We start from the raw sequence: 24,763 nt of genomic DNA, 5'->3' as shown, positions 1-24,763 counted from the left end.
CTGGTGACCCTCTTGGTTAGTCCCTCACAGTTGACCATGTTTTAACTCCACTCCGGTTCTGTTGCTTCTAAGTGGACTGATGAGGCAAATGTGGGAACAACAGATTCTACTGTAGTTGGGATAGGAATTATTGACAAGTGAGATGACAGGTGGGTGGTTAATTAGTGGAGTGATGTACTCCTTCTGTTTTGTATTTTGGGCTTCTAAGTGCTCCTTTTCTTTCAGGTTCTTAGTGTTATCCAAAGTGCCTTTTCACCTCTGTGAGCCATTGTGTACCAAGGATACCCACCAGTCAGTGGGGATGCATTACAACCTTTCAAGAAAGGCCATGATAGAGCTCGCAAAGAATGTCTGACTTGGGAATATACTTTTGGCATCCATATGTTGTGACTTAAAAAAAAGCTGACTGAGTTTAATGTGGGTCTCAATGCTGGAAAAATTGGCATGGGACAGAACCAGTGGTCAGACTAATAGTTTTCTCGTTGCTCTTCCATGTCATTGGTCGAGCAGCTTGCATATGAATCGGAAGGTAGTAGGTGAATGCAAAATCTGGTCACCCATCTATGTGGCTCCCTTCAAGTGGATTTACTGTCATCTCAAATGCTTTTTTTCCCTCTGATTATGGGCAAGAGATTCCCATTTATGCAAATGATGTAACCTGTCAAATTGACCTTATGGAGTTTAACTATGGCTTCATTGCTGAGGTTTAGGTTCCTGTTAAGGATGGTGAGGTCAGTTCACAATCAATGGATTTGCAAGATTTTGCTATGGTGGTATCTCTCCAATGCTTTCAGGTGCCTGATGTTGATAGTTCTTCACTCTGAAGATGGGAGTCACGGCAGACTTGCAGGCCATGAACTGAATGTAGCATTTCAGAAATTGTTGTAGTCAAAGTGTCATAGAAAAGTACTGCACAGAAACAGGCGCTTCGGCCCATAAATCTATGCTGAACCACTTAATCTGCCTAATCCCATCAACCTGTACCTGGACCATAGCCCTCCATACCCTTGCCATCAATGCATCTATCCAAACTTCTCTTAAATGTTGAAATCAAGCTCGCATACACCATTTGTGCTGGCAGCTCATTCAACACTCTCACCACCCTCTGAGTGAATATGTTTCCCCTAATATTCCCCTTAAACTTTTCACCTTTCACCCTTAACCCATGATCTCTAGTTGCAGTCCCACCCAACCCTCAGTGGGGAAAAAACTCCCTCTCATGATTTTGCAGATTTCCATCAAATCTCCTCTTAGGCGATCCCTAATCATACCCCATTTACCTAAATACACATATATCCGGTCCCTTAGAATACTTTCCAATAACTTTCTCACTACTGATGTTGGGCTCACTGGCCTATAATTTCCTGGTTTAAACAGTGGCCAACATTATCTATCTACAATCCTCCGGCACCTTACCTGTCACTAAGATCTCTGCTAGAGTCCCTGCAATTTCTGCACTTGCCTCCCACGGGGCTGGAGGGAACATCTTGTCAGGCCCTGGGGATTTATCTGAGCACCAAACACTTCCTCTTCTGTAATCTATATAGGGTCCATGGCTTCGCTGTTGCTTTGCTTTGTTTTCCAGACAGACCTTTTCGAGAACATCTGTAGGCTCTGCTAATGCTGAATTTCACCATTGATATCTGTCTTCATTGGGAGGTAGCCACTCAAACATGAGAAATAGTCCGTACTCTCCAGTACCTCATCTTGGACTTCTTTTGTTGGAGAATGGGTTTGTATAGCAGGGGCAGGGGTAGGTCAGTAAAAAACCTTTGTTTTGCAGTCGTTTAGTGTATGATGCATTCTTCTATACAGTTCAGAGAAGGAGCTGATACTGCCTTTGAACATATACATAAGTAAGCATCACCCACGTACTACAGCTAGATTACTCAAATTGGAGTGACCTTATTTCTGGAGAAAAGGGGATGAAAATTGACAAGTTTTCTATTTGTCTAGTTGATTAGCTCTATTGCAGTGGGAAACTTATTGGAGGTGAGCTGTAGCATTGCAGTGAGAAAGATTGAATGAAGTGTTGGAGGGATGACACAGCCTTATTTGACAGCATTGAGATTGGACCTGTTGTTGACTCACTATAGATTTTTGATGAAACTACAGACAAGAACTATATGTCCTTTAGAAAACTGCAATGAACCCAGCTATGGTTCAAGATGTCAACACCAGAAAAACATTATAATAACAGCTTGGGCAGGTGGCTCATTACTGCCTGCTGCTCACAATAGCACTAGCAACTTATCAATCAACACCTGTCTGAATTGTGATTTTCTTAGCATGATTTAAAAGTGGGAGATTAAAAAATTGTGTCAACTTGTGTCTTACCTTCTTAAAACCTCAAAAATCATTTGCGATTTAAAATTAAAATGTCAAGCCCATGTACTTTTCATCTTTATTTACATAGGAAACATTCCTAAATAAGCATTATATATTTTCAATAAAGCTATATTTTCAAAGTCAAAGCCATTATATTTTAATTACAGCACCTGTCACATTTCAGCACGTTGATGTTTGCTGTGTACTGTGCTTGAATATAGTTGTTTTATTGGAGGGAACTTACATTAAAAAAAAGAAACAAAACTGCACAGAGCTTCCTCTTTATAATGAAAACGTGCCTAACAAGAATGATCTTGACTCAAAATAACTATTCTTTGTCCACCAAATATATTGAAAGTTTAAAACTTGATGATCATCCAGCTCTAACTCTTCACTATTTCACAGCAAATTTCCTCATTTCCAATGGTCAGTTGAACACCCATTCTTTGAAGATACCTTTCACATGATGTTGCACTTTAGCTCACTGCATCTTTTTGTGTGACAACGTGTCTTTCTTAATTGTTTTAGGAAGTTATTTTATGTCAAAACACTGTATGGATGTAAGTTCTTACTTTCTTTACAAGATGTATTGGCACAATCCATCTATTGGCCATAAACATTCTTTCCAGTAAGTGGCGGTTGTATGCATTGAATTTTCTCGGTGGAAGTTTCCAAGTTCTGGTGCAAGGAACTTTGTGTGGTAATAATTATTTCCCTATACAGAAGGGAAAGAAAATGTTTTTTTTAATGTGTTTGTGCTATGCCCTGATTCAGTTGTGCCAAGGATTGGTAAAGAGTAGAATTGGCAGTGGCTGAGGGACAAACTGAACTCAACTGCCCAGGTTGACCTGTAAGGAGTGAACTCTCAGAAAGATAGAGATTTCACAATGTACCTGGGAAATAGTTAAAATGATATTGTGGATCTTCTGCACAATTACAGGAGGAAGAGCCACATGAAAATTAAATCCGTATCTATAGTGTAGGGAAGTGTACGGTCATACGCTTTGGTAGGAGAAATAAGTGTGTATTTTCTAAATGGGGAGAAAGTTCAAAAATCAGAGGTGCACAGGAACGGTCAAAAACAGGGACTTCGGAATCCCCGTGCAGCATTCCCTGAAGCTTAACTTGCAGGTTGAGTCGGTGGTCAAAAAAGCAAGTGCAATGTTAGCATTCATTTCAAGAGGACTAGAATATAGAGCAAGGATGTAATGCTGAGGCTTTACAAGGCATTGGTTCGACCACAATTGGAATGTTATTAGCTGTTTTAGGCCCCTTATCTAAGAAAAGATGTGCGGGTCCAAGGGAGGTTTGTAAGACTGATTCTGGGAATGAAGGAGTACAATCTGCTCTAGGCCCTGATGGCTCTAGGCCTGTACTCACTAAAGTTTAGAAGAATGGTGGGGGGGGGGGGGGAATGATCTCATTGAAACCTATCAAATATTGACAGGCCTATATAGAGTGGATGTGGAGAGGATTTTCCCAGAGTGGGCAATGTTGTGTATTTAATCTTTCAATAATATTTGAGTAATCTTGTATATATATAGTATGATTAAGCATTCTTGTTTAAATAAATTTTTATGAGTTATATGTAAAAATACATTAATTGCATATGGCATCACGCCACCATGTGATACGTGTGTGCCATGTTAAAACTTAAAGTTGAAGTTACACCTGCATTCCCAGACTCCTGAGACTTTAAAAAAATTTGTTTGATGTATTGAAGTTATAAAACATAACCTTGGCGATGAGCTATTTTAAAAACGAACCTAACATGGCTGCCAACCTGCTAAGGGGCAGCAAAATGCTGTGAGGAATAGTCTAGTGTAAAAGAAACAGTCCAGCAGGTGCAGAGTTGGACAAACTCAAAACAAAAGCAGTTACCACGTGTTCTTTGGAAGGAAGGGCACAATCGAGTTTTAAAAAAAGGCCGTAAGCAGAAGAATTTAGGGATCACAAGGAGTGCGTACCAGGTGATAAAAATAATTTTAAAAACGTCTTTGGAAAGATTGACAAGCTTGATTACACAACATATTATTGGCTCATGTATGTTGAGCTATTGGAACAGTATTTTGAAGTAAATGAAATAATCAAGGAGAAGCGAGTGCCAATTTTGCTCAGTTCATTGTGTTTCGAGGCATACAGATTGCTTTGAAGTTTGACAGCTCCAACCGAACCTTCACAAGTACACTTTACTACAATTGTAAAAGTCATGGAGGAACACTTAGAACCAAAACCATTGTCGATTTCAGGACACTTTAGGTTTCAGCGTACATGGCTGAATTGACAAGATTGTCTGAGCATTGTCAGTTTGGTAATGGTCTTAATGATGCAGAAGAGAGATCGTTTAGTTTGCGGAATTTTAAAGCATTCAAAAATGACTCCTAACTGAAGCACAACTTACATTCAAATGAGCAGTGGAAATTGCTATTTCAATGGAAACCGCAGACAGAGACGGAATTGAGTTGCAGTCAGGAATGAAAATGAGCGTGAAAAAAAATGCATCAATAAACAGAAACCAGCCTGGCTGAACAAGTTGTGCTACCATTGTGGCATGGGGTTCATATACATCAAACACATGCAGAATTAAAGGCAAACTTGCACACAATTCAACAAAGTAGGACACATACAATGAGCATGTCAGGCAGACAAAAATGAATGGTCTGCACAGGGAAGAGAAGCTGCTAAAAGTCAAGTTGCAGTTTCAAAAAGAGCATCAATTTGCATGCAGCTGATGAAAAGTCTGAGAATGATGTGAGTGCCAGCACGGCATAGCCTTTGAGATTTACAATGTGAAAACTAACAAGAGACGAGTAATATAGCTTACACCAGAAGTGAATGATAAATTCAGCTCTTTCAGTCATCCCACAAAGTAAGTTTAACAGCATTTCAAAGATACCAAACTGAAGCCTGCAGATATCCAGTTAAGAACTTATATGGAGAAAAGATAACTCCTGTGGGAATGACATCAGTACCAATGAAATACAACCAACAAGCCATATTGTGCTTTATGTGGTAAAATCGGAAGGACCAACGCAGTGGGTTGTGATTGGCTAAGACAACTACATCTTGATTGGAGATCATTCCATAGTTTACATGCCGCATCCCCTGCAATGAAGCCAACTGAAGGTGAATTAAGAAATGTAATGGATGATACCACAACTGTGTCCATGTTGAATACCATGAACCGTTGCCCAACAGAGGACAAACAGGCATGGGTTCAACCTCAGTGCTTCTGGTTTGAAAGCATATTGGAACAAGGAAGGATCATGCTGCTGAGTGGAAGTATGAAAGTGATTAAAGCAGTGGTCCGACTGCAACAGTTTTGTAGGCAACCTATCTGAGAAGGCTTCTGATATGTTAATCAGGCAGCTGCTTGAGAAATGCAATTTGGTCTGAAGCTGGAAGAGAGTTGAAGGAGCTTCAGGAAAGTTGCAAGCATTCGGCTTTTGTGAGCATAAAGAACCAGAATCTACTCTGTGTGCATTAAGGTTATTGCATGAACTTCAAGTGGGAGACAAAAATGGCTTGTAAAAGTAGATGCAAAGACCAAAGACCAGCTGGATGAATGGAAGGCCAAAAATAAAGGAGTCAGTGGAGATATGAAAACAGTGGATTTGTCAGGTGATGCTGGATGTGTAAACCAAGAGAAGAGATCAGATTGTAAAGGGAGCAATAGGAGGATTAATAAGGGAACACCCCAGTGAACTATGCACCTTCCCAGATCAAGATGCAGAAACTAGAAGGAAAAAAAGAGGGAAGAGATGGAGAGAAAGAATCTGAATGAGGAAGGTATGAAAGAGAGAAGGAACATGAGAAAGAAAAAGAAAGGGATCAAAGTAGATGCAGTGAGAGAAAAGGAGAAGTAAGGTGTCCAGAGCTGTCAGAACCACTTCCTGCAGTCTCAGAGTCAGCTCGTACAACCACCACGGAGGAGGCCCCAGACCCTGAGATTGTTTTCACAGACACACGTTTCACTTGCCAAGCAGAGTGATCAGAAAAAACGCTATCCCACGAGTAAGAAATTTTCCATGGCGATTAAATCTTTAGGCCCAAGTGGGACAATTTAAAATTTACTGTGCTGTGGATGTTTGTACATAGTAGTTGATTATGTAGCATACTGTGTATATAGTTGAGATGTATTCTGTATTGAGTTGGAATTTATAGCAAAGCAGGGAGGAGTGTTGTGTATTTGGTATTTCATTAATATCTGAGTAATTGTGTATATATATAATGTTTGATTAAGCATTGTTGTTTGTTTAAATAATTCATTACATGTAAATATATGTAAAAATATGTTAATTGCATTTGTCATCACGCTGGAATGTGATATGTGTGCGCCTCACTGAAAAGTAAAGCTGAAGTTAAACCTGCATTCCTGGACTCCCATGTCTTTAATTGAATTAGTTTAATGTTTTGAAATTACAAAACAGAACAGCCAAGTCTATGATCAGAGGGCACAGCCTCAGAATAGAGGGATGTCCACTTAGAGCAGAGATGAGGAGGAATTTCTGTAGCCAGAGAGTGGAGAATCTGTGGAATTCATTGCCATAGACAGTTGTGGAGGCCAAGTCATTGAGTATATTTATAGCAGAGTTTGATAGTTTCTTGATTAATCAGTGTGTCAAAGGTTATCGAGAAAAGGCAGAAGAATAGGGTTAAGTGTGATAATGGGTCAGCCATAATGGAATGGCGGAGCGGACTTGAGGGCCCGATGGCCTAATTCTGCTCCTGTTTTATAGCCTTTTCTCCACATACATTGTTAACTGCCTGTCATTCTTGCAATGATATAGACTTCTAACCTTCTGATTTCAGTCGCTTTGAACAGTGGCATTACATTTGTGATTTTACAATCAACCAGAAAATTTTAATAGATTACAACCAAAGCATCCACCATTTCTGCAATCACTTCCATTGAGATTCTAGGTTTTAGGCTGCCAGGTCTAGAGGATTTGATGGCAATTAGACTCATTAGTTCATTTCATTTTTTTTCTCTAGTGATAGAGGTTAGTTGAAGTTACTCCCTCTCGATTATCTGTCACTAATGGCATGTTTTTAGCTCTGAAGACAGATCTAAAATAATTATTTAACATATCGCCGTGCTCTCTTTCCCATAATTAACTCCCCAGTTTATTCTCTGGGGATGCAATAATTACTTGAATTACTGTCTTGCTTTTCTTAGCCCTGTAGAAATCCTTACTGTCTGTATTTTGTCATTTACTGATTTTATTCTCATACTCAGTCTTTATAATTGTTTAGCTATTTATTGCTGGTTTCAAGATGCTTTCCAATCCTCTGGGCTGCTACTAACCTTTATAATGTTGTACATATGCCTTTGCTTCCAATTTACTACCATCTTTAACTTCTTCGGTTCACCATGGATGGCAATTCCTCGTCTTTGAGCCTTTCTTTCTCACTGGAATATACTGTAACAGACATTTATCTTATCCCAACATATGCAGTTTCAATATCTTGAGATCCTGAGCCAATTTTATTCTGAGCAGAAATGTGATCCAATCTGACCTGCTGTGTTCCTCCAGCATTTCGTGTCTGTCACTCTGGATTTCCAGCATCTGCAGAATCTGTTGTGTTGTCTTTCCAAAATATAAAGACCCCTGTCTATTAGAAACTTGTTGTGAATGCTGCATGCATTCATGTAGAGAGCCTTTAATTTTAACATTATTTCTTACTCTCACACTTCTTGTTGGTGTCCTATTAAGCGATTTGCTTTGTCCCTTTCCAGACACAATCTGGTTATCATTTCCCTCTCATTCCCCCACACTTCTGCCTGTGTTTATTGTTTCCCTACCTGTTAAGTTTTTCATTCGAATGCCAATCTTTAATTTCCCAATTGACCTGTCTGATCCAGTGGTAAATGTCCATATTTTAGATGGCACAAGGCTTGCAATGTTAGCATTAAGTATGATAATAATACAGTAGGTCACAATAAAGGCTGACTTAATGTGCAAACAAGGGACATTTAATAAAAATAAATGTGAAATTGTGTATTTTGATACAAAGAACTAAGTCTATATTTAGACTAAATAGGATATTGGTATACTAAACGGTATATTGAGGGGGTGGTTACTAAAGCATCAGTGATCTAGGGTTTTATAAAGAGTTACAAATATAAAAAACAGGTTATGTTTAATTTGCTCAAAACATTGGTCAGATGTAGGTCACAACTTTGAGTATTGTAAGCAATTCTGGGTACCACACTTCAGAAAGACATGAAGATCCAAGGAGTATTTCAACTATGTTAAATAAACAGCGGGCAAACTAAATGTAAGAACAGGTAACAAAAAAAATCCTTAAGAATATGAAAAAAGACAAAGGTCAAAGTGCCCTTGGACAATGAGGTGGGCAAATACTTATGAAGAGAAAGGAGATGGTAGAAAAGTTAGGCAGATGATTTGCATTTGTTTTCATGGTAGAATATATGAAAATAACACTAATACTAAAAAGGGGGAGAAATTAAATGTCACTTCCATCACTAGATATTTGGTATTAAGCTAAGTAATGGGGTTAACGGCCTGGATTTGTGGCATCCTAGAAACTTAAATAGATCAATTGTTAGCTTGCAAAAAATCCTTTGTTTCTGAGGAGGTATGGAGAGACTAGGGAAACTATAATGCAATTCCTTTATTCATAAAGGATGGAGGCAATAAAAATGGAAATCTCATGGACAATTCACTTAATGCCAACTGTTACAGAAATATTAAGATAATTTTGATTATTTCCAAATTTATAATTTGATCAGAGTCAGCATGGATTTCTGAAGAAGAAATAACATCCAACCATTTTATTTGAGTTCTTTAAAGAAATGACAGAGTAGATAGAAGGTAACATGTCTGGATTTTAACAGGTGTTTGACAAGGTGGCACATAAAGAAAGGAGCTCATGGTTTTCAAGGTGATATATTAACATGGAAAAATATTGCTTGACTAGCAGATAGTAGAGAGTTGACAATAGGGGGTGTTTTCAGATTAGCAGCTTATAACTTGTGAAGTGCTGCAATTATCACTGCTAGGATTGCTGTTTAGTATATATATTAGTTACTCAAGGGAAAGGGAGTGGATGTACTGTTGCCAAACTTGCACATCATGTAAAAGTTGGGGATGGGAAGACAAGCTCTACGAAGGATACAGTTTACAGAGACCATTGTAGGATAGGTGAATGAGCAAAACTTGGCAAATGGAGTATGATGTTAGAAAATGTGAACGATTGCAAAAAGTTGAAGCCCAAAATGATTTTTGGCATGCTTGCACATGAAACACAGAAAACTAGCATACAGATTGCTTCATGTAATCAGGAAGCCTATCTCAAGGAAGTAGTGTATGAAAGTAAGGAAGTTGTAATGCACATGTATAAGGCACAAATGAGATTGCACCTAGAGCATTGTGAACAGTTTTAGACTATTATTTAAAGGCAATATTACAGGAGGCAGTTCAGAAAAGTTAAAGTAAGTTTATTATCAAAGTACATACATATGTCACCGTACATAACCTTCAGATTTATTTTCTTAAAGACATTTACAGTAGAACAATGGAATACAATAGGATCAATGAAAAACTACACACAAAGCCTGATAAAGAACTAATATGCAAAAGACACACTGTGCAAATAAATAAATAAACAAATAATAAAACTGAGAATATGAGTTGTAGAGGCATTGAGAGTGAACTATGTTGATCCTTGGTATGGAGGGATTGCTTCACAAGGGAAAACTGAAGATACGAAAATTTTCTTAGATAAGAAAGCCAGTTGTCCGTTCCCTGAACACTCGATAGCATCTTCTGCTTGACTAATGTTAACCTGTGGAGAATGGTTGAGATCAAGTTTCAATGCATACTAGCCTGCTGGCATTCCTTGTATAAGATTACACACATTAACTGGTCACATGAGTGAGCTTTGAGACTGGCCTTTAATACATTGCTCTGTTGCTTGTCAATAAGCTTGGGTAGTGTAGGTGACCAATGATCTTGGAGTGAGGTGAAGATGTGGTGAAAGCAATAGAGCTTGGTTTCTATACTAAAATGCTAATATATCTTTCCATAGTCCCCAACAGATAAAGTAATGGTCTTACTCATTTATTTTGCCTGTTGCATTTTAAAATTGATCAATGGCAGTATTTAAATTAAAAGAAAATAATCAATATTTTCATCCGTCTGAGTAACGAGCTGCATTTCAGCACAATATTAACTATATCAACAGTATATTAAGAGTCTTCATTAAAATCTCAGCTGAAATTCATTTTTATTTTATCATGTGATGCAGCCAGTCAATATATTCTCCACTGCACGTCTGTAAAAGTTTGTCAAGAGTTTTAGATGTCATGCCGAATCTTAGCAAGTATCTCAGAAAGTAGAGATTTTGACTAGTCTGTTGAAGATTTATATGAATGCTCTGTCTTTTGATCTTCTCTTTAGGCACTTGTGGAGCTGTTACAATTACCGTGCCAACTGAATTGGTCCAGGGGATTGTTGGGCAATCTCTCCAACTCCCTGTGAACTACACCACTGGAACTAAGGATCAGAAGATTCAGATAACCTGGACTTTCCAAAGCCAGTCTTCAGGTTCCATGCTTCTGGTGACAGCTACAAACAACACCTTGACCCCTGACATGGAGCACGGCCACAGGTTTTTCTTGTCTCCTCCCGATGCGACACTGTTAATTAATCCAGTAGAATTGTGTGATGATGGTGAATATACCATAAAAGTGACTGTCTCTGGAGAGAAGATGGCATCAGCTAGTCGACAACTGACCGTTCATGTCAATGGTGTGTATCCTTTCTGGCTGCTGTCATCTAGTATATGTGAACATGACCACATTTAATCTATTCAGCAATAATTTAATATCATTGTCCATGAAATGCTACCTCCTAGGTCAGGGGTTAATAGTATTCTTTTGTCCTGGAATCCATTCTACTTCAGAAGGAGCTCTAGCTTCTGAATTAATTTTCTATTAATAAACCTGACTTCACTGATGAGATTTGGTTCCAAGGTAACTTTCTTCAGAGTAATATTCAAATTTAAATTGGTGCGGATAGATGTTTTTGCAGTGCACATTTTATATCAGTAATTTGTTATGGGAGGGAATTCCAACGAACATTTTTCACAAAATATGCAGGTGTATTTAGAATGTTTAGAAGTCTTTTTGTTCAATCTACTTTACTTTCTTCAAGCGTCATTAAAGTTTCCTGTTAATTTGTTGTTAATGACAAGCATTACGTCCTCAGTTACAGAGAACAAATCAGAGAAGCCTCAGCAGGATTATTCCACTATGAACATGTGGCATGCTAATGATCAATCCGTACCAGTGCAGCTCCATAGAAAATGCTAATTTCTCACTCATGTTTCACCTTTCAGGCTTATTAGGCAAGCCTTATGTGCCCCACTGCCTGCTGTTTTTAAAACTAATGCTGCAATTAATCAGCAGTCATTTTGTAAGGCTTAATTTGGGGAGACAAAAAAAATTCAATGTTTCATTTAAATTGTATTATTATTTAAATATGTATACCAAATCAAACAACGTCAATTGAAACTTTACGCCCAGTGGATAATTCACCCCTGTAAATGAGTCTATTGAGATGGTGCAGGCGGTATTTTACTCAGGATCCACAGTGAGTTGGTAAATTGGATCCATAATCAGCTCAGTAATAGAAGACATAGGGTAACGTAGAAATGAGAGAAAATCCGCAGATGCTGGAAATCCGTGTGTTTTGCGGACTGGAGATCTGTGACCAGCGATGTTTCTCGAGGATCACTACTGGGATCTCTGTCATAGTCACAGAACTATACAGCACTGAAATAGCCCCTACAGCCCAACTGGTCCTTGCCAACTATCATGGCGTCATGGCTGACACAGACACGGTGGGCTGAAAGAGCTGTTCCTGTGCACTAACTCTCGATTCTGACAATGTGCAGGTTAGTTGTACTTGAGCTGGGTAATCTCATGCTTGGAGTACATTTTTATCTTTGTACCCCAGTTTAATCGAAGCTAATGTTAAGGAGGCATATTTCAAACTGTGAGCTGACAGTGATGAACTTTGATGTTTCAAGAAACCAGATTGATGAAAATAGAGTTGCAAATTTTTTGTGACTGGGGTTATGTTCGGAGGGGAAAAAAAACACATGGTTAATGTATTAAGTACTTGGAAAAGAATGAGATGAAACCAGAGATGGCAGACGTGGCTATAAAAAGCAAGGCCGAGATATTTTTCTCAATTTACTCCTTTAACTTTGTATCCAATATATTACACATTTATGTTGGGCAATGTAAAAGTATTTCTAAATGTGTTTCATTTTATGAAACAGCTTCATTTTTTCATGGTGGTATTCTTTTATTCTGTTGAAAACTGGCGAACCACTAATAAGATGATAGAAGTTTATACTTGTGAGAGTTTCCTTTTCCTAACCCATGGTTAATATTGTGCATGTGTCAGGAATAATAAATACAAGCATCTAATTTTAATTTACCTCCCATAGAGCTTTTCAGCAATCAATGCACTGCCTAACTAGTGTACATGTTGAATCTTTGGCAATTGAGTTGTAGAGTATATAATGAGCACTAGAAAAGGGAAGATGCAAACTGGGAAAAACCATGACATGAAAACAATGCGCCGTGTCCCAGCTTTGACTGGTACCTTGAATATTTTAGCTTTGGAATGACTTGAAATAGAATAAATTAAACCACTCAGTAATTTCTCTTACAGTACTTTTTATTCCTAGTATGGGCTGCTATTTTGAAACTTTTCTGTCTCACAGATCTGCTGAGGAAACACATATTCACATTATCTATGCCTTAATTTGTTCTGAGTATGTATAAAATATATGAATAACCAATAGCTTTCTGTGGTACTGTCATCAAATCTGATACCTGACGCGGTGTCTTTTTGTTTTGTAGTTCCGGTGTCTAAACCAGTGGTGCACAGCGATCCGGCCTGGGGTGCAGTCGAGTATGTAGACAATGCAACACTCACATGCACTGTCAGCAAAGGGACAAAGGTCATTTATCAATGGCTGAAGGATGGAAAGCCACTCCCAGCAAGTAATCGTCACATCTTTTCCGCCGACAACAAGATGCTGTTCATTTCCCCTGTTGTAAAAGACGACTTGAGTAATTACACCTGTGTGGCAAAGAACCCAATTAGCATAAATGAAAGTGAACCGATTGCACCCAATATTTACTGTAAGTCAGACCTAAAATATTGTTATTCAGGAACTGTTCAATGTCTTAGGATTGTTGTATGGTTTAAATATGGGCGAACATAATAGATGCTACAACATATTAGAATGTGTGTTTAAGGAGACAGAGAAATGAAATCATTCTATTTCATAATGAAAGACAGCATTTTCTGTCTAGGCTTGGATCAGCTTCCCCTGGCAGCAGCAGAAATGCTGTATTTTGTCATAAAGAGGGGCCGGATAATCCGGCATGGGTGGGAATGCAAAAGATGATACCTTGCCATTAACGGGGACCTGGTTCTCGGCCATTAGCAGGACCTGATATTTTATCTACGGTCCAAGCATGATGCTCTGAGAAAAATGGAAATAGCATTCACTATGGCAAGGAAGACTATGATAGTTTCAATGCACAATAGGTAAAATATAAATCCTTGTCAAGAGTTGAAACACAGCAGGAAATATGCTACCCTTCAAGGGTTGAAATTTGATTGTCTGAAGTTGCAGAGGAACACCTGTAAATATTCCCTCCAGGTCATGCAGCACCATGACTTGGAAATGTACACATCTCCATTCTTTCATAGTTGGGTCAAGATTGTGCAACATATTGCTATGGGAGTATAGGAGCCAATGTATGATACAGTATTTGATTTATCAGTGCTCCTGCACTGTCTCTGATAGAATGTGGATAATTGTGACTCTTAGTGTTGTGCTTTTAATATTTCAGTAATATTTAAGTAGTATTTCCCATTCACAACCTCCCTCACCTCCATTCAGGACCCCAAATAGTCCTTCCAGATGAAATAACATTTCACTTACAAAACTGCTGGGGTCACTTCAGCAAAGTGCATTTAGCTGAGGCATACCTACAGATGGAGATGGAAGAAGAGTCCAAAGTACTTCTCGCCATAAACACTCTGAAAGGGCTTTGTCGCTATAATAGCTTATTTTTGGAGTAGCATGTGCATCTGCACTTTGGCAGAAAGCCATGAACCACGTGTTACAATGCTGTCCAGGTACTCAGAGTTACCTGGATGACATCATTGTTACCAATAAGGATGACAAGGAACATCTCCAAAATCTCAAGACAGTGTTAAAAAGATTGGAAGATGATGGCTCAGAGTACAATGTGTGAGTACACGCGTGAATTATTTAAACCAAGCATCACTTATTATGGTCACACTGTTGATACACAAAGATTACACAGGTGCGCAGTGAAATGTCAAGCAGTGGTGGATGCCCTGAGGCCAAAGGATATATCATTGTTGCAGTCCTTTTTATGATTTGTCAATTACTATAGCAGGTTCCTGTCAAACTTGACTACTCTACTCCACCCCTTGAACTCATTACTACAGGTTGGGAAGAAATGGCAAAGGACAAAGCAGTATGAGGTGGCTTTCCAAAAGATAAAGTGAATGGTGACTTCAGACACTGTACTCACACATTATGATCTGAATCATCAGTGAAGCTTGCCTGTGACACCTGGCCTATCATATAGGTGCAGTCATACCACATGTTATGAGTGATGGAAGCCCCGTAGCCTTTGCATCATGTTCCCTTGCCACTACAGAGAAAAATTACACACAGATTAACAGAGAGGCCTTGAGTCTGGATTGGGGTGTAAGCATTTCAACCAATACTTGTATGGCTGAGAGTTTACCTTCATTACTGATCATCAACCACTAATGTCCATTAATAATCCACAAAAAGTGTTCCACTAACAGTAGCAGTACGACTGCAGAGATGGGCTCTGGTTCTCGGAGGACACAGTTACAAGAGGACAACTAATCATGGAAATGCTGATGGATTGTCTTGTTTACCCTTAGAAAATGAAATCCCTTTAAAATTTACAAAAGAGGACACATCTCTTCAGTTACTCTCCCTAACACAAATGGAAAGTTTCCCTATTACGGCAGAGATGATCCAAAGGGAAACCAGAAAAGATCCCACACAGTCTCAGCCACAAAAAATGGCCGGCATGTGCAGCAGAACTCCCAGTTCCACGATTTTTATCAGCACTGGGATGAACTTGCCCTTGTCAGAGGTTGTATTATGTGGGGATCAAGAGTTGTTGACCATCCAAACCGAGAGCTAAAGTGTTGGAGGAGCTATATACCAGTCATCTAGGCATGGTCAAAATGAAAGCATTGGCAAGAAGTTTTGTCTGGTGGCCTGGGTTAGATCGGCAGATCAAACAGTTTTCCATGCACTGTTCGGGATGCCAACATGTCCAGAAGATGACAAGAGCAGCAGCTCTCTATCCCTGGGAATGACCTGCATTGCCCTGGCAGAGGATTCATGTGGATTTTGTCAGACCGTTCATGGGCACAATTATCTTAGTAGCTGTGGGCGCAGCTACAAAGTGACCAGTGGTGTTGCCAATAGCCTCCACCACAGCCTCACACACTGATGTGCTGAGAAGTATCTTCTCAAGGACTGGTGTTCCAGAACTCTTGGCCAGTGACAATGGAGCACAGCTTGTTGCAGAATAGTTTCAGTCATTGCTGAAAATGAATGGAATAAAATCTATTACATCTGCAATGTATCACCCAGCTACAAATGGCTTGTTGAAAGGTTTACCCAGCGTCTAAAGAACACCCTGTGAGCAATGATGGCAGAACACATTACACTAACACTGAATCGGAAGCTTGCCAGTTCCCTCCTTGCATATCACAATGCAACACACTCCACAACCAACAAATCACCAGCTATGTCATTCCTGAGTTGTCCCTTGCATTAATGCTTGGATCTGCTTAAACCCAGTCTCAGAAGGAGTATGTAGGATAAACAGCTGAGACAAATTGAAGGCTCCTCAAACTAGGAATTTAATGTTTCACTCCAGGACCAGCAGTCCTGGTGACGGATTATAAAGGTGATCAAAAGTGGGCATTCAGAAAGATTAAGACAGAACTGGACCACTCTCCTACACAGTGGAGATTGTGTTTGATATCATCAGGCGATTACACATCAATCAGTTGAGGAGAGCAGAGTCAATTGTTAGAGATGAACGGTGGACAGAGCTGCCAGAACTACTGACTCGGTCCCAGAGTCAACTCCTACAACCACCAGAGAGGAGGCCCAAGAACCTGAAATTGTTTCACAGCCACAAATCTCACCTGCCAAGCAGACTGACCCATCCTTGTCAGGAGACGTGTTACCCAAAGAGTAAGAAAGCCTCCACTGCGATTAAGTCTTTAAGCCTGAACATAATGTTTACTCTGCTGTGGATGTCTGTACAGTAGATGTATTTTATTGTATATTTTTGAGATGCACTCTATTTTGTGTTGAAGTCTATAGCTGAGCAGGGAAGAGTGTTGTGTATGAATGAAATAGTGCACCAACAGGGTGGACAACCAGTGTGCAAGACAAAAAACTGTGCAAATACAAAAAGAAAAAAGGAAATAATAATAAAGAATAAATAAGTAATAAGTATTGAGAACATGAGATGAAGAGTCCATAGGTTGTGTGAACTGTTTAGTGATGGGACAAGTAAAGTTGAGTGAAATTATCTCCTCTGGTTCAGGAGCTTGATGGCTGAGGGGTAATAACTGTTCTTGAACCTGGTGGTGTGAGTCCTGAGGCTCCTGCACCTTCTGCCTCATGGCAGCAGTCAGAAGAGAGCATGACCTGTGTGGTAGGGGTCCTTGGCAATGGATGTGACAACACTGTGTAGATGCAGGGAGGTCTTCACTTACATTGGACTGGCCCGTATCCATTACATTTTGCAGGATTTTCAATTCAAGGGCATTGGTGTTTCCATACCAGGCTGTGATACAGCCAGTCAATTTCCTCTCCACTACACATCTATAGAAGTTAATTAAAGTTATAGATCTCAAGCTGAATCCTCACAGAATTTATCGGTGTGCTTTATTGAAAGCAGGCGTAACCAGTGATTAGGGAGGCAAGAAGTTACAATCCCCTTTATTAAGAAGGGATTTGTACACAGGAGGGAAGAGGCCTTACTGCAGCTGTTTGGGCCTTGGTGAAAGCACATGCAATCTTTTGGTTTTGATACAACGAATGGCGGTACTTCCAGAAGAGAAGTGTAACAAAAATTCATTAGATGGCTTCTGCGGTTTGCTGCATGAGAAGGAATTGTGTAAACTGCTTTCTAGAGTTTAGAAGATTGAGGTGAGATCTCTCTTACGCTTTGAAATTCTTTCTGGACTCAGCAGGTTGGATGTTTGCCCTGCCTCTGAGAAGGCTACAACAAAGGGTCACAGTTTAAGAAAAAGGGGTAGACTGTTTGGCTTGAAGATGAGGAAGTATTTGTTCAGGTTCAGAGTGGAGATTCCTTAGAGACAGAAGAGACTGCAGCTGCTGGAATCTGGAACAAAAAGCAATCCACTGGAAGAATTTCACAGGAGATTCTGAAGGTGCTGCTGAAAGCCTTAAGCAACATGCGCGCATGCAAAAACAGCTAGAGGAACTCAACAGGTTGAGCACCAACTATGGAGAAAAATTTAAATTGCTGGAGTAACTCAGTGGGTTGAACAGGATCTGTGTGTGTGTAAGGGGGGAGGAATTGTTGATGTTATGGATTAATACAGTGCATCTGAAGAACTTTTAGCATTTTCTACCCTGGTGAGCTATGCAGGATCAGTCACAGGAAACAGAGATGGATTTCTGGATATTGAGGGAATCGAAGAGTGTATGGACAGTGTAAAGAGGTAGGCATCAGCCACGTCCTCGATTAATGGTGGAACAAGCTTGAGGAGCCAGCTAGCCCACTCCTCCTGCCAATTCTCACATTCCTACATAGTGATGCAGTTTCTCAATCAGCTATCTGATTAATTTTGTTCTGCAGGCCAAAGAATTTATAAACCAATACCTTGAAATGCAATTAGCCGTTCCGTGTGATATTTGGGAAAATAATATTCTGGATTAGTCAGGGCATACAGCACTTGCATTACACTCAATGGAAGATGTTGAGAGGTAACCCAAAGATGAACTTGCCATGCTGCAAAGTGCATGGCCTGGGTGAAATAGAACCTAACCTTGAAATGGGAGCCGTTGTTGGAGGCAATGCCCTGCTTGCAGCTTTGTAGATTGTCATGGATGTTAAACTTAGAATTTTAAGCATTTGGAACAATGTTCAAAACAAAATAATTGAAAAATATTAAAAATTGCCACTGTAGACTTGTAATAGAGTGACAGAGAAGTACAGCACAGAAACAGGAGCTCAGCCCCTCTAGTCTATGCCAGAACCATGTAAACTGCCAACTCTTATTGACCTGCACCGGAACCATAGCCCTCCTTTCCCCTACTATCCAAACTTTCTTTAAACGTTGAAGTCAAGCTTGCATGCACCACTTACTTATGCTGGCAGCTCATTCCACATTTACGACCCTCTGAGTGAAGAAATTTCCCCTCATGTTCCCTTTAAACCTCGCCTTTCATCTTAACCCATGACCTCTGGTTGTTGTCCCTAAATAATCTAAAAGCACAAAGGCTTTAAAGTAGTTTTAAACACTGTACCAATCACAGAAAAGCATAACTCATCTTCCTCAAGTGAATGGGATTGTGGATATTGCACTAAGTACCAGCACCGGGAGCAGATCTCCAGCAATATTCCAGACAGTTTGTGGTGCATCATCATGGGCTGAGATTACCCATCAAATTCAGGTCAGTAGCCACCACATGAGAATCCCAGATTTGCTAGTAGACATGTTGAGAATAGTCAGTAATTTCATCTTTAACTACCAGGCTTTTCTTACAGTGCTACCAAATTTAAAATCAGACTATTTTTGAAATTAACTATGATGCTGTTTTAATTCTTTAAAAGTCTACATTCTGGTACACTGGGCTCTCTTAATTTCCAAATTCACTCTCTGTGATTGTTTCTCCTTGGCACAATGTATTTCTGCCCTCTGTGTCACACTCAGGACAATTTCTGAACTGTTTTGCCCTCGAGTTCTTCTTAAATTCCAGTGCTTCTCTTTGATCTGTCAGGAAGCATCTGACTAAGAAGGTACCTAATATGTTGGCCACTGAGTGTATAGGCAAAATGGTGCTTCTTTGTGTTGATCCCATGAATACAGAAAATTTAAGGTGTACAGCACTGTGCAAAAGTTTTAGGTATATCTATAAGGCACCTAAGACTTTTGCACTATATTGTATATTATCTCTTTCCAGTTACCAAATAACATTTAATATTACTGAGCTAATATGAAGTTAAGCACTCTTATTTCTGTTTCCCAACCAACCTTACAGTTTTACCTAATTGTGCAGAAGTCTTAGGCATCCTAGCTATATATGCCTTAGACTTTTGTGCAACACTGTATGTCTCCGTGGTTTCTTTAATCTCAGTGAAGTGTCCATTAGAAAGTTAGAAGTCATTTTTTTTTGCAGCTATCCTATCATATATGTAAAGAAATCCTAGAACATACTGGGGCTCAGTCATACTTCCTTTATAAGTGCTACGTGCCATCGAAGTTCCAAAATGCCATCTGTGGCGAGCATGTTCTGATAGACGTGCATGATGAGACAATGCAAAGTTCAGTTCAGCCTTCAACATGCATCAATGTTTTCTCTTCCATTAGACAGCAGGAAAGAGTCTTTCCCCACAACCAGTGCTATTTCAAGGGATCGTTTCTTTTGGTTATCATAGTTATTTGCAGGTATGGTTCCTTAAAAGACGTTTCTTTTGGGATGCAACATGACTGGGAAAATAAACTGAATAAGTTTCTAGAAGAGCAAGAAAAAGGAAAGAGAGAAGGATTCGCAGGTGGACGTCATAGATTGCCAGGATGTTGAGAGAGTAATAGTTGGCTGTTCGCTTCAACTGTAGAAGGAAGTCACCTTGACTATCTATTCAAAGATAACAAACTATACTTCACTCTACCTTGCTAGAGATGAGCAAGTAGTGAGGACATATGGTTTTCATCAGATTAAAGAGTTTCACTAGCTGCAGAAAGGTTGCTTGTGAGCACTCCATGTTAACTCTACCTTCTACCCTATGTGCTCTACTGTGCAACTAAAGGTTTCAAGTGATGTAGCTTGTATATTAACTTACAATCTCCAACAGTATTCTGCATCAGTTGCATTTAAGTCATGAATCTAAATCTAAGTTTGGCAATGGAGCTGTCTGCGTCAGACATGATTCATAGGTCTAGTGTGAAAACCATGCACATCTGCATATCTACATTTACTATGAAAGCTGTGCTGTCACTAAACTGTGACTGAGTGGAACACCGGGCATTTGAAACAATGCCTTCACCACCTGGAACATTCTTGCGGCACTTGGCAGAGATGCTGCCAAAATCTGTGGTAGTCTACTGCATGCCAGACAACATTGCCATCAGCTTTATGGTAAATAGCTGAGGAGATGAATGAAAAAGGAAAGCAAAATAAAAGAAGGCAGCAGAACTGATGTGGGGATGGAGGCAATTGATATGACTATTTACTGCCTGGGTTGTTCACAGCCTATTTTTTGATAGCTTTACCAGTACATGCAACTCCAAATCTTATTCTCAGCAACCGTGCAGTTTATCTACTCGCTGACATTGTCCATCACACCATTCTTCTGATTGCAAAGCAAATAAATGATCCGAATCAAATTTACAAATTAAAATAGAGCATGTGGCAGAGAAATGTTAACTAATCCCTCGTGTGCACTTCCCTAGGGGCAATCTACTTTGTTCATACTATTCAATGGTGCAAAAAAACCATGGACCAGCAATGTCTGACAAAGCTAAGGGAGGGTATATAGACGCCACAGATAGTGGGTTTGGGCAGCAGGCTGTAAACAGCAAGACACAACCCAGTGTTTCAAGTGCAGGACAAAGGAGGCCTGTGGATAGGATACACTGTATGTAACTCCTATTTAATAGCATGGTGGCAAGCATGAGGAACCGACTGTCCAAGAAGACCAAAGAGAAACCGAGGTGGGAATGTTTCAGAGCGAATTAGGTAAATATTTGAGAGGTTTTGGATTCTGGAAGCTGCCAGATGGGTGACGGGGAGCACTCTGGTCATGCACTTTATGTTCTCAATTAGGTTGAACCTAAAGGGTTTACAACCTACCCACAGACTCTGGTCTGTTGAACTGTGATGAAGCATCATCTGTTATTTGTACTTGCCAGCTGCTTGGCGACCGAAGCTTGCAATATAGTGAAAAGTAATCAAAATAATAACACCAGCAGTAAAATGTTATCAATGTGTACTCTGGCGTTTGTTTGTCGTTCGTCTCGGGATCTGAAGAACAGGTGGTATGTTAGGCATATTGTAGCTTAGTCCAAAGCACCAAGATGAGTAATACAAAATAGATGCAGTATTGTAAGATATTAAATGCTTCTTTTTATTTCTGAATTTTATTCCCTCTGCCTTCTTTTAAAAAAAATATTGGTGCTGTTCCTTGTATATTGATCATCATTGTTTATCTTGATATGAATCTTAACAATTAAGGTTGAAAGGGAAAACTCTAATGCAGTCAATTCCATCGTGACCTCAGCAAACACTGCAATTCTTGGTTTCATCACTGAAAACAAAATGGCCAAGGTTAATCGTCTATCATGGTAATGTCCTCCCCACCACTGAGCACATCTACACAGGTTGTTGCAGATAAGCAGCATTCACCATCAGGGATGGCCACCACCCAGGTCATGCTGTCTTCTTGTTGCTGCCATCAGAAAGAAAATATAGGAGCCTCAGGACTCACACCACCAGGTTCAGGAACAGTTATTACCCTTCAACCATCAGGCTCTTGAACCAGAAGTGATAACTTCACTAGCCCCATCACTGAACTGTTCCCACAATGAATGGACTCAGTTTCAAGGACTCATGTTCTCGATATTTATTGCTTGCTTGCTAGCTTATTTATTTATTGATTTCATTTTTTTTTTCTCAGCTCAAGCTGCTAAAACCTGAGGTACAGGCATAGACAAACACACTAATTTTTCAATTGCTAGGAACTTTCTGACTATTCTAATCATGTTTAGTATTGTGGCTTTCTGAAGATTTACAAGAAGGTTGTGTACAAGAAAGGTCAGAGTTGCCTCTACTTCCTGAGGAGACTGAGGTCCTTTGGAGTATGCAGGCCTCTCCTTTACATGTTCTACCAGTCTGCTGTTGCCAGTGCAATCTTTTATGCGGTGTTGTGCTGGGGCAATGGCATCAACAAGCTGATTAGAAAGGCTAGCTTTGTTATAAGAGTGAAACTTGACCCTATGGAAAATTCTGGCAATTGTGGGCAATGTTTCTTAGCCTCTGCGTGCCACCTTGACTGCACAGAGGAACACTTTTAGTAACAGGTTAAGATAACTGAGCTGCTCCAAAGAGCACTATGTGAGGTCATTCTTAGCTTCGTCCATTAGGCGCTATGAGTCAACGTTTAGCTGTGGAACTGATGACCCCCACCAGAATTTGAAGTAAATTCTGTCAAAAGCTTTCCCTTTATTTACTTTGCTTGTTGATATCCCAGATACTTGTGTTTCATATTCATTCATCAGTGCTATTGTATCTTGCTGCTCTGTTTGTAACTTATCAGCTCTACTGCACCTTTCTTTATGTTTAATGTTTTGCACTTATACAGTCCAAAGTTCATGTTTTTAATCTTTCAGAATTAGTTCTACTATTTGAATTAATTTCTGATGAAGAAATGTATAATTTTAAACTGTCCGCGTATAGAAGGTGTGTCAAGGTATAATTCGTTTTTTTTTTCCTTTTTGTATTGGCACAGCTTGTTGTCTTTTGCACATTGGTTGTCCACCCTGTTGATGCAGTCCTTCATCGATTATATTATGGTTTTTGGTCTTATTGAGTTGTATATGATGATGTATATGTACTTTGATAATAAATTACTTTGAACTTTGAATCGAGGATCCAAACTGAACTGTACATTGTTTTCTTATGTGGGAATGACTTGGGTAGATAAATCTGAATCTTGAAGGAAGCCCAAATGCATTCATCTTTATGGTTTCCCAGTGCATTAACAATTTCACTAAGATTTATTAGCTGGTGACATTTACATCTGACTAATCATGATTACCTGGGTAAAGTCTACCTGTCAGAGCTTGCTGAGAAAAATAAGTGTATGATTTCTGCACCTCCTGCACTTCCTTGAAGTCATCTCAGAGTAAACTTCGGCAAGCTGCTCTGTCTTTAAATGGGCACTTCATTTTGGGTTTTCTGAAGTAAAAATGTCTCTAAACCTAAGTTTTTTTTTGTGAATTGTAACTGAAAACTATGAATCCATTTTCTGCAGGATTGAATTGTCAATGCTCAGCACTTTGAGGTGTAACCTTCAGATGGCATTTATACAAATTGAAATATGCTTTATCAAAAAGTATTGACGCTCTCATTTGATTATTGGCACTTAATATTGCAGAGACAGTATTTCCTTGATAAGATTCATTCAGACTTTGAATGCCTTGACTTTTTCAACATGTCACAACAGTACATTATGTGGTTTTGGGTTGTGCACTCCCTTGAATCACCTTGGAATTTATTTGTTTTAAAGAAAGTGTATTACAACAAGATAGTGGAACCAGTTAAAAGGCAAAAAAATGAAATAAGCACTTTATTATGATTTTAAAGTACTTGAGTTTTCAGGCATATGAAATGATTTCCCATGGGCAGCCGTGGAGACCAAGTCTTTATGTATATTTAAGGCAGAGGCTGATAGATTCTTGATTGGTCAGGGCATGAAGGGATACAGGGAGAAGGCAGGGGATTGGGGCTGAGAGGAAAATTGGATCAGCCGTTGTAAAATGGCAAGCAGATTTGATGAGCCAAGTGGCCTAATTCTGTTCCTATATCTTATGGTGTTATGGAGTGTGTGGAATCCAAGTGCTGTGCTAGCCTGGAAGAACTCAGGTTTGTCTACAGCAGCTGAAGTGGCAGTTACAATCACAATGACTGGAGCAAACTAGAAGTTCTCTCACGTGGCACAATAATTTTTTGCGCATTGTAATTGGAAGGTCCATTTAAAAGCAATTCACTAGATTTTCACCTCTGTGCATTGCATTTCCATTAATTCAATTCAGCTCTTTAATGTGAATGAGTCTTAATACACGAGACTGTTGAACATGAACGGTAGCCAAGTATGCGCAGTGAATATTGTGATACTGTGTGATAATTATATTATGTATTTGAAGCCTGTGAAAAATGTGAGTCGCACACATCAAAACATCCTCAACTGAAGAGTTGTATCCTGTTTCAGCATTTGGCAAATGGGATTGAGTTTACATGAATTTGTATCTCTTGCTCTTGCTCCTAAAATTCCAACCTCACTTCTTCCACCACCACCTCCTGA

At 39.5% G+C, this 24,763-nt stretch overlaps 1 protein-coding gene across 1 annotated transcript in view; it reads left to right on the top strand.

Annotated features, from left to right (window-relative positions):
• hepacam2 (HEPACAM family member 2) overlaps window positions 1–24,763 on the top strand; it is a 77,171-nt gene that overhangs the window by 4,052 nt on the left and 48,356 nt on the right. Inside the window, exons 2-3 of the mRNA XM_073054233.1 lie at window positions 10,755–11,105; window positions 13,232–13,516. Of these exons, the coding sequence (XP_072910334.1) occupies window positions 10,755–11,105; window positions 13,232–13,516 (636 nt within the window). The remainder of the gene's footprint in view (window positions 1–10,754; window positions 11,106–13,231; window positions 13,517–24,763) is intronic.

The sequence above is a fragment of the Hemitrygon akajei genome, chromosome 8 (genome assembly GCF_048418815.1).
Source record: "Hemitrygon akajei chromosome 8, sHemAka1.3, whole genome shotgun sequence".
In the NCBI taxonomy this organism is placed as follows: Eukaryota; Metazoa; Chordata; class Chondrichthyes; order Myliobatiformes; family Dasyatidae; genus Hemitrygon; species Hemitrygon akajei.
This window is presented reverse-complemented; position numbering and strand designations above follow the sequence as displayed.